The sequence below is a fragment of the Vanellus vanellus genome, assembly GCF_965231255.1.
Source record: "Vanellus vanellus genome assembly, chromosome: 1".
Taxonomy (NCBI): Eukaryota; Metazoa; Chordata; class Aves; order Charadriiformes; family Charadriidae; genus Vanellus; species Vanellus vanellus.
In genome coordinates this window covers 61,769,082-61,781,977 of record NC_138905.1, presented here as the reverse complement: position 1 = coordinate 61,781,977, position 12,896 = coordinate 61,769,082, and the positions used below count along the sequence as shown (strand labels likewise).

General features: G+C 34.8%; 1 protein-coding gene across 1 annotated transcript in view; it reads right to left on the bottom strand.

Annotated features, from left to right (window-relative positions):
* Window positions 1-1,951: 1,951 nt before the first annotated feature.
* SLC41A2 (solute carrier family 41 member 2) overlaps window positions 1,952-12,896 on the bottom strand; it is a gene marked incomplete at its 5' end in the record, with an annotated part of 57,781 nt that continues 46,836 nt past the window's right edge. Inside the window, 2 exons of the mRNA XM_082486999.1 lie at window positions 1,952-2,193; window positions 12,206-12,354. Of these exons, the coding sequence (XP_082343125.1) occupies window positions 2,008-2,193; window positions 12,206-12,354 (335 nt within the window). The 3' untranslated portion in view covers window positions 1,952-2,007. The remainder of the gene's footprint in view (window positions 2,194-12,205; window positions 12,355-12,896) is intronic.

Sequence of the window (12,896 nt, the reverse complement as noted above, 5' to 3'; positions counted from 1 at the left end):
AAATTATAAATTTTAAGAATCTTGCAATTCATTTAAAAAGGATCTTAAAATCCAGTAACTCTAATGAGAAAAGTGCTCGAAATGGCAGCTCAGTTGATTCAGGTGGCAGTTCTATCAGAATAAAAAAATTGTATCATCTCTAAAAAAAAAAAAATTAATGAAAAAAAAATTAAAAATGAGTTCCATCTAGTCCATTTTAAACAATTTAATAGGAGTATTTCCCGCAATGCTACATACAAGAAACTATTTTAAATAACATTAATACAAACTAAGAAAAGTCAGAGAACCTGAAGTCAGAAAGATTTCATCTTTCTCTCACATAATAAAAGACATAATACATACGATTCATTCAAACAACTATATTATCATAACTGTAAGAAAAAGCTTAAATAAAAGTGTTTAAATGAGGGAGCTAAAAGTCAGGCATCTAAATCCATGTGTAGGCACTGAATAGCTGGTTTAATTTTCAGAATGGCAAACACTTTTAACTTCCACAGAGTTTAAGGTGACCGACACCTATAGAAGTCCCATCAACACTTATCCACATAATTTAATTCATCTGAGTAGGTCCATCAAATTAAAAGGGAGGATTTATATGCATAAATCACATGACTAATGTTTACAGGATTACAACATATGCTGATATATAGATTTAGTTGTCTAATTTAAGTCTCAAAATTTAAAAATTTCAATCACGACATTTAAAATATGAGTTATTTATTTAATTATGCATTTAGGATGTATGCTATAGTCTTTAAAAACATATGCTGTGAGGAACTCCCACTAGATTTTAAAACAGAGCGATTATTACATTTTTTCAGAGTAGCAATCAGAGTCCTCATGATCAATGTATTATTTGAAATATTGAGGTATGCAAAGGAGAGAAATCATTCAGAAGCAGTCATTTTCATTATTAAACATATTACTTCCATAGTTTGAAAGCAGAAATCCTGTTAGCAGAGATTTCTGCTTAGAAATGGATGACACAGATAGCTCTGGAATTTTTGAAGTTTACGTAACTTCCTAAGTGCGTAAAAAAGAAACATAATTTTTCATACCCCAAGTTTTAATCAGGGATCAGTATTTACATTTGAATCAACACCTCTAAATACTTCATTAAATTCAGGATACTGGCCATCACAACACCATTAATATCAGTTAGTTAAACATCTTTTCAGTTGCTAAATGAAAATACACTTTCCAACACAAAGATTTATAATCATTCATCCATTATTATTGATCAGGTCAGTGTCACATTATTTGTCTTTACTATGCTCTTGTTCTAATAAATCACAACAGCAAAATAATTAGGTTGCTTTTTTTAGCACAAGGTGCTTCTCAAGTGTCTAATTTTATAAATGCTGATGGTCATATTAGTATACATAAAATAAAGTGACAAATGTTTAGACAATCAGGGTTCAAAGCACCATAACAGTTATTATTAATATCAAGTCTGCAATGGTCAGAGCACTACAGCACTGAAATTGCAAGTTAAGAACATATCAACTAATCAGGTAATGTCTGTGAAACTGAATTCATCTGAGGTCTACTAACCACTTCTGTGGTAAAATGAAAATATATGCCCACTTTTTTCCTGGGGGGAAAAGACAAGGCAAGCCACTGACTGGTCTTACCCTCTTCTTCATCACCAGTGAATGAACAATTAGAGATTGTTCAGATTTGCAATACAGGTAAGGAGCTGTTCATTTAAAAGACCAGATCTTTACAAAATTTAAAACTTGGTAAAGGATTGATCCTCATTGAGTCTACTCAGATGTTTTCAACTAGCAGCAATCCACCCTAGTTTCGGAGTAAAGGTCTCAAGTATCCTCCTAGTTCCGTCCTATTTTTTAAAAAAACAAATCAAACTAAAATCATTAAGGCTGTTTTATACCTGTGCCAACTTCATTTACTTATACCAAATGGAACAATCACTTTGAGGACCTTCGAGTGGAATAAATGGTCTTGTCAATATTCCAGGAAAAGTCATTGCATCCCTTGGAATAATTAGTCTCCAACATCGCCATCTCTGTCACCAATGAGCCACAGAAAATGAAAACCTATAGCTAATAAGGCAGTTCCAAGCAGATCTCCCAGTGCAGTAAGATAAGGGATAGAAAAACTGTCCGGGTCTTTTCCTTTTTTCCAGAAATGGTGCACCATCCAGTCAGCAATCCATAACAGAGTAAACACCTATGGAACATCAAACAAGCAAAATCTGTATTATTATCACTTAAGTTATATTGAAAGGAAGTCAACAGGCAATGTCATTGTCTCCTTAGTACTTAGCACTGTTGTATACAGCTGCTTTTGAAAATTATTTTCAAAAAATAGCTTTTTGAAACACTCCTCACAACTAGAGACAGGGACACTTGGCCAACTTCTCTCAATCACCTGCACAGTTAGAAAGAACACATTGAATCACTGACAGCATCCACTGAGCCTATGCTTGAGGACTTCTGAAAATGGCAAGAAAAGGCAAAAATTCCAGTGAAATATGTGACTGTATTTCTCACACAAGACATCATTCTGTACAGTGAGAGCATAAGCGGGGCTTCGAGATCATTCAGAACAGACTGATGTTGCCTCAGATGAAAACTCTTGTTTCAACAGGACTAGAACTGAGCTGAAATCAGATGTGACATAAAAAATACCAGGTCAGATTTAGAACACTTTATCTGGATTGTATGAACTGCAAAAATGGCCTAGAAGCTACTTTTGTGATTGAAATACCAGCTTCAGCCCTTCTGTAATAAGGCACACCTGTAATATGTATTATGAAATTGCTACTCCAGGCTGAATTTGTCCCGAAGCAAAAGATTTCATTCCCAACTGTGACAGTCTGAACTATCGAGAGATTTGATCTTAATACCAAAGGTATGCATAATCATTAATCCAGTTTTAGAGAAGAATTCTTTTAATGTTGCACAGCTGTACGATAAGAGATTCTGGTTCAGTGGAATCATGTGGTGTGGCATGGCACGAGATGAATGGAGAAAGGACCACTAACTGAGCTTCCATTTCTTCTTGTCTCTCCTAAGGAGCTGCTTAAGATGAAATAAACACTCAACTACATGTATTTTTAGTTAATCAAATCTTTAGGAAGGGTAAACTTAAGACAGTTACTACCATAATTCATTTATTTAAAGTACATTGAAAACAATATGCAGTATCAGAAGTAGTAAAAGGTACAAAATTCATCTTTTACTTAGTAAATGATCAATTACTGGTATCAAAAGCATCTTTATAAATGTAAATGTATTTATAATTTATTTATAAATGTAATTTATTTACTGAAATACTGATAAGATGGTTGCAAGACACTTCTCCACAATAGTAAATACAGTAAAATGAGTGTAATACAAAAAAAGTGTTGAAAAAATTTCTCAATTGATCTTTGCTTTGCAAAAGCATATGTTAAAACACAAGCCTGAACTTCTAATTAAAAAAAAAAAAAAAAGGGGGGGGAGGAGTATTTGCTTAATGAAAAATGCATGGCTTATTTATATAAACATATCTTCTGAAAAGAGAACTCTGTAGTCTAAGCTAATTATGCAAGTCCTAGGTGTGCTGACTGGAATCCAAACAAATATATTTAAAACAGATGTTTTCTTTGGAAGACTATCAGATTCTTTGAGTCAGCTCCTTCTTCTAACAGAGACAAAGAGAGGCCTGTTTATAAATGATACTGTACATTAACATCTCCTGCAGGATGTGCATGGAATACTCTGTAGCGCCCCACTTCAACAATGGTTATGCATGTTCTATTAGAAGATCATAGAATCATAGAACCGTTTAGGTTGGAAAAGACCTTTAAGATCATCGAGTCCAACCGTTAACTTAGCACTGCCACATCCACCACTAAATCATGTCCCTCAGCACCACAACTACATGTCCTTAGATACCTCCAGGGATGGCGACTCCACCACTTCCCTGGGCAGCCTGTTCCAACACTTGACAACCCTTTTAGTGAAGCAATTTTTCCTAATATCCAGTCTAAACCTCCCCTGGTGCAACTTGAGGCCGTTTCCTCTCATCCTGTCATTTGCTGCTTGGGAGAAGAGAGCGACCCCCACCTCTCTATAACCTCCTTTCAGGTAGCTGTAGGGAGCGATAAGGTCTGCCCTCATCCTCCTTTTCTCCAGGCTGAACAACCCTAGTTCCCTCAGCCGCTCCTCATAAGACTTGTGCTCCAGACCCCTCACCATTCCAAGAATAATTTATAATGCGTTTATATGACACAACCAAATAGACATAGCATATACAGTTCAATTTAGAAGACACTATGCACTTTTGGCTTTTAAAAATCATGACATAAAAGCCTTTAATTTGTATATATATTTTCCACCCTAAAATAACTGACTTAGACTATTGTGAGAAATAGGTAGTTTGGAAATTAAGTTTTGTGAACTAGCTCATATTAACTTACAGGTGCATTTACACATAACACAAATTATAACAAACCTGGCCTCTCTAATAAGAAAAAAGTTATAGCATATTATATTAACCGATGCTTACGAAAGCGTATGATGGCAGCTGGGACCTACTGCCTGTGGAATAAGACTGCAGTTCACTAGCCTGTATTTTGTTGAAGGAATAATGCTGTCACATCATGCATTTGCACAGCTAGAAACTCACGAACATTTAAGAATTATACAGATCCGACATTGGAAATGGTTACTTATTTGGCCACAGTAGTTGGTGTTGCAAGATCCATGCGACTTAAATCTTTAATGAGATTTTACTTCTTATCAAAGTTAAAAGGGAGTGATTAAAGTCATCAATCAACTTTTATTCTTGAAAAAAAGGTAAGCAAAAGCCCTACTGTGAGTTTGCTAATTTTCGAAAGTAAGACAGTCCTTGAATTTCAAGTGGTGAGAAAAATCACTCACAAAGATCTGTCAGAGGTAAAAAGAAGAGAAAAATAATGCAAAAGACATTACAAGACTTGTTACTTTAAGGGGCACAACACTTCCCATTTTCTGGGATTTATCAGTGACCTATACTTATTTCAGCAAAATCACACAGATGGAATAGCAATACAAATACTGTGTACTTCTACTCTGCACTCGTTCTATGAAGAAGAAAGCCTTCATACTTCAAATTGAAAACCAGCTGGGTTTGAGGGAAAAATAAAGGGATCAACATTACAGAAAAGCCTAATAAGATAGTACAAAAATGATCTGTTAACATGAATTGCTGTAGAAAAGTGATAAGAAAAGCTTATAAATATATGCAGAACTATTCAAGATATAAGCTAGTATTTTTAAAATTATATAATAGAGAGAGGAAGAGAACAATGAAGTGTTTTTTGCAAAAAAGAGATGAGTAGTAGTAGAATTATGAAACAGAGCCCTAGGAATCCTTCCAGACTGAAGAATTAAATAACCTTGAGGTTTAGGAAGGGTAAAAAAATAACTAAATATCAATATACATTAAAAAATCTAAGAAAAGGGAGACACTCCATCATCACTGATCAAGAAAAAAAAAAAAAGCCCAGAGCAAGGATTGTAAAAATACAGGCAACACTCCAGATCTTTTGATATTTTAAAAGGAAGATCATGCTAAGTTATTACTCTTCTGGAAAAAATTACAATCAAAATTGAGGAAAACGAAACTAAAGACATCATCAGTTTTAGACTGTCAAAATATGAAATAAGTATCCCAATAATGACTGATATTTTCTATTTGTAAATGTGCATTTGTAAAAAGACTTATCAGTCACATCATTGTCAAAAGAGGTCCTCATAAGACACAATATAGCCATAAGAATGAGAAAGGGGGAGAGAGGAACCAAGCGAGGGAAAGATCAAGAGTGAAGTCTTTATCAAACCCTAATGATGAAGAATCTGAAAATAAGGAGTATAAGGACATATACCATTTTGTACAACAAAGGACAGAAATAGAGAGTAATTCTTAACATTGAACTTTCTGATTCAAATTATGAAAATCAGATTGAAGCTGAAATTGAATATGAATGCTGCAATAAGAGTGAGCCTCACTAGTTAAAGCTCAAATCTTATGATTGCAAGAATAGAAATGGGACCTTTATACACTACAAAGCAGGTTTTCTCCTTTGTTATTGGGCACAAAATTTACTTCCATTCATTGCACATCTTTAGATACAAATAACAAGTTTAGCTAAGAAAAGTTATTTTAGGTTTTGAATGTAGTAAAGACCCCTGAAAGCTACCTACATTTTCTCATGTAATTAATTCCTCATGTTTTCCGAGATAGGAAAAGAATGAAACTATTATTTAAAATAAAAATGCGTAACTCCCTTCAAACATTCTTAATACTGTCTAAGCCTCCTATAGCCTAGTTGATATGTTGCAGGATGCTCTAATGTTTTTATTGTTTCTTTCTTCTGGGATGACCATATTTCATCAGTGAATTCACGTCAAATTTACAGTGATAAAAAGTATAACATTCAAATGCATAATATTTGTAAAACAGGTTTGAATCTTTCATGTTTATATTAGTTTATACATTGGTCAATGTGATTATTGAATTCCAACACCAGACTGGAATGAGAAAGTTTAGGTTATATATTTGCACGTTTTTTCACACAGGCATTATCAAAAGATTACTCTAAGTTTAGTATGTAGAACCAAGACCTTTTAGCAGTCTATTTAGCATGCCTTTGATGAATAGGATCTCCTGCATGTTACTAGTACTGCTTTTTCACCTTAAACTGTTTCCATGTGAAGGTGCATTAGAAAAAAGTTTCATTCTGTTACTTTAGACAAGAAACACAGATGCAAATAAACTGTTGTAACGTCTTTTCAAATGTATTTTAATTCTGCTTTACTCTCAAACTTATACTGACTCAAAATACACCTATAATCTAACCATGACAAGGTCTGGTAAAATTACTGCATAAGCACTCTTATAAATCCAGAAATTCAAAGGTAAGTTCATTTTTTTTAAAAACTATCTCTAAAAACTGAGTGTCCTGACTCTGACATCATTCTCACCAGATTTATGGTATAGGTCCTCTCATGGTTTTGACTCTCCATTAAGTTAATTTTTAAATTATATATGACATTTCTCAGATTTTAAATGGCTTTTGATGTTTTCATGTGAAGCTAAGCAGTAACTGTAAAGCACTCGTAATAGATCTACACTGAACTTACTTGCTGAATTTCCATTGTCTACAGCTAGATAGACTTCTGTAGTCAAGTGAAGTCTCAGAGTAGGTTTTACATATATTTTTCAAAAGAAATCTTTTCCCAGTATCTTCTCAGGTAGCATATCTGGTGTGTGTCATGTCCAGGGGAAACAAGTCACTCTTTCCTCCAAACATACAGAGATTTCCTTCAACGCCTGGCTGCAAAGAAACCACTGAACAGCGAGTTTTTTCACGCTGTTGTTGTTCGTGTTGTAGCTAAGTGTAGCTGCACTACGGTACCCAAGTACCCAGACAGCATAGCATACATTTATGTACAACTAAAACCTCAACTACATAAAAAGGAGGATACCATTTTAACCGAAGTTGTTTCTAAATCAATTTGATTATATTGATGTAATTTTGTGGGAGGGAACTTTTTTTATTTCACAGTTTGAATCCAAATTCCTCGGACTGTCTTCTTGATTTCTTTGTAGCTTTGCCAGACACCCTGGTTTGACCAAGGCAGTCCTAATTTCAGGCTGTTTGTCAGCTGTCTGAATGAGAAGCGCAACCAGACCATTAAGTGTTTGGATGTGCTCAACCTGCAATAGCTGTAGCACAACCCTGTGAGTCATGCTACATACATAAGGACTTGGAGCTCAGCCTTCTGGAAGCAAAAATGATATATCCCTGCTAACGACTTGGTAGAAGCCAGGCTTCTACCACAGACAGCAACATGCCTGGAAGTGAAGAGGCAGGTGATACCCACATTCAGGTCCCAATGGATCCGGCAAGTCTGCTTCTCATGCTGCAATAAGAAAGCACCGAACATGAAGAACTGTCCAGGTTTGGACCTTAGTTTCTGTATTTCCTTGAATCATGTAGTCTCTTTAGCAGTTACATCACTACATTTCAGAAGTAACCTTTCTTATTCGAAAAAGCACTATTTAAAATGCATCAATATTTTCTCTATAAACACAACCTTCCTTATTTCTCTATAGAGTATACCCCATGAGTTATTTTTCCACATTGAAGAGGCCCATGTCATCATTAGAATCCTCACACTAGTGAGAAATCCAAGACTTTTTACACGTGAGCAGGACGTCATTATGAACACTGCTGAATTCTTGGTTTTCTATTACCCCAAACAGCCTGAAGCACTGCAAAAATTGCTTTACAGCAGTAGACATCTGACCTTCATCAGATAAGGAGGACTGCCTTTTGGAATTACTTGTTTGCTTGGTAATAGCAAATAGCTGGGAATCTCCTATTGTTTGTTTATTCCCCGAGTCTTTAACTTAACTGTGTGCTCAGACTTGGTTAGGAGGTGTGAAAATTCCTTAGAGGCCGTTTTACTGGCTCAGTGAGAACTTGCAGAACAGAGGCCGCCTTTGAATGCTCAGAGCCCTGTGCCAGGACGGACTTCTTCACAGTTCCAGGGCTGCTCTCACTCTGCTGCAGGTTGACGAGACAGAGGATGAAACTTTGCTCAGTGCATAGCCTCATACAGTTAAAAAATACTTCTGCCTTTGTGAGGTATAAGAGCAGGACTGGTTTTCAACAAACATTGTCTTTGTTGGTCAAACGCCAAATTGTAACTGCATGTAGCATACTGGTATGTGCTTGTGTGTGACTCTTTTTTGTAAAATTTTCAAGAAAAGAGTAGTTCTTTCAAATAGAGGTCACTCACCAAATCCAAAACACATTTAAAATCAATATACTGCTTTTCAATAATGCACATTTGCTTGCCGCTTATTTCCCATAAATTTTTCAATTAAATGACATGCTGGGGAAAGAATATCTAAGAACAGGTAGGGAGAAGAGAGGAAAAAAGCTGGTAGGCATGGGTAGTGAAAAAAAATATTCAAACCATGGAAGTATCAGAATTGGATGAAAATGAAATCAACCCTCTGACTGGAACTTCAGTAATACTGTATAGATCTTGCAATGGAAATAAATTCCATGTTGTCACTTTGGGAAGAAGAATATTGATGTTTACAGGCAATCTGAAAAAATCTTGTTAAAATGCCAAATAGCATTCATATGTATGTTACAAATTTACTGTAAAGATAATGTGCAATAGCATAAAATGGCAGAGAAAGAGAGGAATATAATAGTCATAATTAAAATTTTTGTGTTAATATTTCCTTGATTTTCTTCACCTTACTATAATATTCCAGTTCTACATTTGCCATTTCCCTAACCCCTTCCTCTCCATTTTAAACATAGTCAAAGCTGGACAATCAGAGATAATAAACAGATCTTGAAGTTAATTAACAATATATTTGAGTCCACTGTAAAATATGTCATTAAATAATTTAACATCTTACAATATTCACTTGAATTTTAAAGACAGAAAATTCACTTTGTTGCTGTTGTTGTTTTTTAATTTAGCATTAATTTTTTAACATAGTGGGGGAAAAATGTAAATAGGTGGTATATTGCCATAATCATTATTCAGCTACCCTTTCGGCCCCCCAGCTCAATATAAATAAGGAACTGAAAAGGGCAAAGTACTGATATCAAACCTCCTCAAACACAGGACTGCCTATAATTAACTCTTACCTTTGGGAATCACTATGTTCTGTTAAATTATCACCTACCACTGCAAACATAGAAGATATAGCCTGCAAGCAGGCTTGTGATTTTTGACATCCATTTTCATATGCCTTCCATGCAAAGCGAAAATAAATGCAAAGTCCAATGTATTATAAAAAAGGCCTAGAATGCAGATATCTCTCTGCTCAAAAGACTGACAATGGATTCGTTTTGTTGATAATTGAAATTACAATAATTAGCTGTAAGTTTTTTTCAGTTTTACAGCAGAACAGGAAAAGCTCTCATTAGGAGGACAAAACAGAAAAGAATTCTGGAAAAATGAGATCAGTAGATGTTGGCTTATGCCAAAAGAAACAGCAGCTTGAAAACTGTTCTTTGCTATAACCAGGTGCATAGATGATGTCACTGAAAAGGGGGAAGAGGAATGAGTACAAATATTTAAGTGCTTTCCTTGAGCAAGGAGAAACTTAAAAGCACGCAACTGCATAAGGGAAGTGCTTCAGACCGACAGGTAAATAAAATATGTTCAGTATTTAAGGGTTAAATCAAGAATCGTGTCTGAAAAATTTAAATCTGCTCGAATTAGAGGTATGCAAATCTACAATAATCACCACTAGGAAAATACCAGAATAATTAAAATGGGGAAAAGTATTAAATATTTTCAGAAGGTGTTAAAAAAAAGAGGGTTCCAAATCATAAATCTGTCAAGACCCATGAGAAGCTACAGTGTGCAATACTGTTACACAGTTTCAAAGTAAATACATCTCAAACTGTCTCTTATGGCTAAAGAGGAAAAATTCATCTATAAAAGGAAGCGGTAAAAAAAAGAAAAAAAGCTATATGTTTGCTTTATAGGCGAAAAATTGAGAAAATCAGGCATGACCTTATGGACTGCAATGGAGATGCATGACTGCAAAACTGAATACTCTAATCAGACCTTGAATTTATACAAAAAGCTTTACATGTGTATATTCTGGGTCTGAATTACTGGGTGATTTGAAAGTCCTGCCCTAATGCCTTAACTTGGTTTTCAGCTGAACTTCTGCATTTCTGACATCTTACCCTCTTCTTTGCTGCTGAAGAAAAGATTTGTATCCCTGAATGTATTATGATTGCGGTTCTGTGAGCAGGAGGGCTGTATGGATTTCATAAGGATTTATGAATTCAGGTTGATTCCCACGTGAAATCTCTGAAGTCTAATAATGGCTGAAATCACACTGAAGTCTTACCTTCAGCAGAGGCATTAACAGGGACTCTTTCCCCAGCCTGTTTTTGTTAAACTTACAGGAACTTAGTGTCACTGAGAGCGCTGATACTTAGAAAAACTTGAGTGAAAAGGGCCAAAGGATTCAAAAGTTATTAGAAAGGACAAACAGAACAGAGTGAAGGAATAGTATCATTTCCTCAGGAAAACACATTATAAAACAAGTGATAAGGCTGGAAACTAGGAATATTGTGTAAGAGGAAAATGAAAAGTAATTTATGACTTTTAGCATGACATTCTCACTTGCAAAGGTTGGAACGTTACCAGTTACATTCTACCTAAAAAGTATAGAATTTGCATATGAAATGAAAATACTAACAGTTTTTGAAACCTATCTTTACTGAAATACTGCTGTGATATACACAGAAAGACAATTCAGAACATTAAAAATTATATTTTTTTATTAAGGATTGACTGACGATAATGTTTTTTGTATTTTAAAACTAAATTGGTCTCACTTTTAGAAGCAGTGTGTGTATTTAACTTATGTATATTTCAACTGTATTTCTATTGCGTAACATGAACAGTCGATTCTTCTTTTTAAGGTACAATGAAATATTATAGTCAATTCAGCCAGGTTTTAGCTAAAAAATGGCTGTGGATTTAACAAAAACATTTCATTTTGTATTACTGATTTCTCCAAGTGACATTATTTCACCTTAAGACATTGCTATTTCAAAAGGCATCTTTCAAGAACTGCCCTTGCTGGGTGTGAACAGGCCACTAGGTAAAACCAGCCAAAATAATGTAACAATGTTTAACAATTAATGCAATTACAGTTTCTTGTACAGTGATTGCTGTCAGACTAATTTCGACTTTAATAAATATTAAGAATGCACCTAGTAAGCCATATCATTCTCATCTACTGCATATTTGACTATGTTAATTAATAGTAATGTGAACCACTTTAGATTTCTTTGAGAGTTTTCCTTGATCTATTCATTTTCCTTGTCTCCATTTCCCCTCTAGATGATTAAAATGATGGGGATTTTAGATGCAATGGTTCAAAGAAGCACATGAAAGAGAAAGCACAAGATGCATGACTGGGGAATAACACAGTCAAGCGTCTTCAGAGAACCATTCACAATATAGATACACCTGTGTAAGCTATATACATGTGGAGATAATTAGTTACTTCAAAACTGCACTGAAAGCCTGTATTAACACATACCTTCTTGTATTATTCATGAGATTTCAGAAACAAGATAAAACATAATTTTCTTCAAGAACTTGATTTTATACAAGCATTTTCAATTTGTATTTGTTCTTACCTGTAGCAGAGCTGCAAACAAATATACTGCTATAAAGATAGGAGTTAAGGAAGTGTGGCCGCTTTTCATTAAGTGGATAGTGTACAAGAAAATCAGGTGTCCAGGAATCACCAAAAGAAGCAGAACTTGGGCTGATTTGTTATTTACTCCTACAATAAAAAAAAAAATAATCCAAAATTCAGTTCAGCTCTTCAATTACTACATCAGCTTTTTATTAATATGAAAAGCATTTTTGGAATTCCACAGGATTGACTATTGTGGAACAGCCAGTATTATTTTCTGCTAAAATCTTGAGGATTTTCACATGGGGGAAAAAAGCCACTTTTAGTGTCAGAAAAATTAAGCAGGACCCTTCCAGAAGAGGGTGCAACCTGTCTGCTTTCATTCTCTACTCATGTAATACCATCTGCTTTTTTGAAGCTTCAGTAACCTGCTAGCACCTTCCTAGGAAAGAGGATGTTTTGGACACCATATTCAAGACATCCTTAAAAGTACCCTGTATTTCTAAAAAGTAATCCCACATTTCTCATTTTCTCATCTGTTCCAATTCATTTAATACATATGAAAGTGTAATACATGCTGTTGACACATCACATTTCATCACAGTTACTACATTACTGGGAAAGAGGCAATACAGGGGAAGAACAAACTGTGAAGCAAAAACCTAGAAAGAAAATGGCAAATGGGAAAT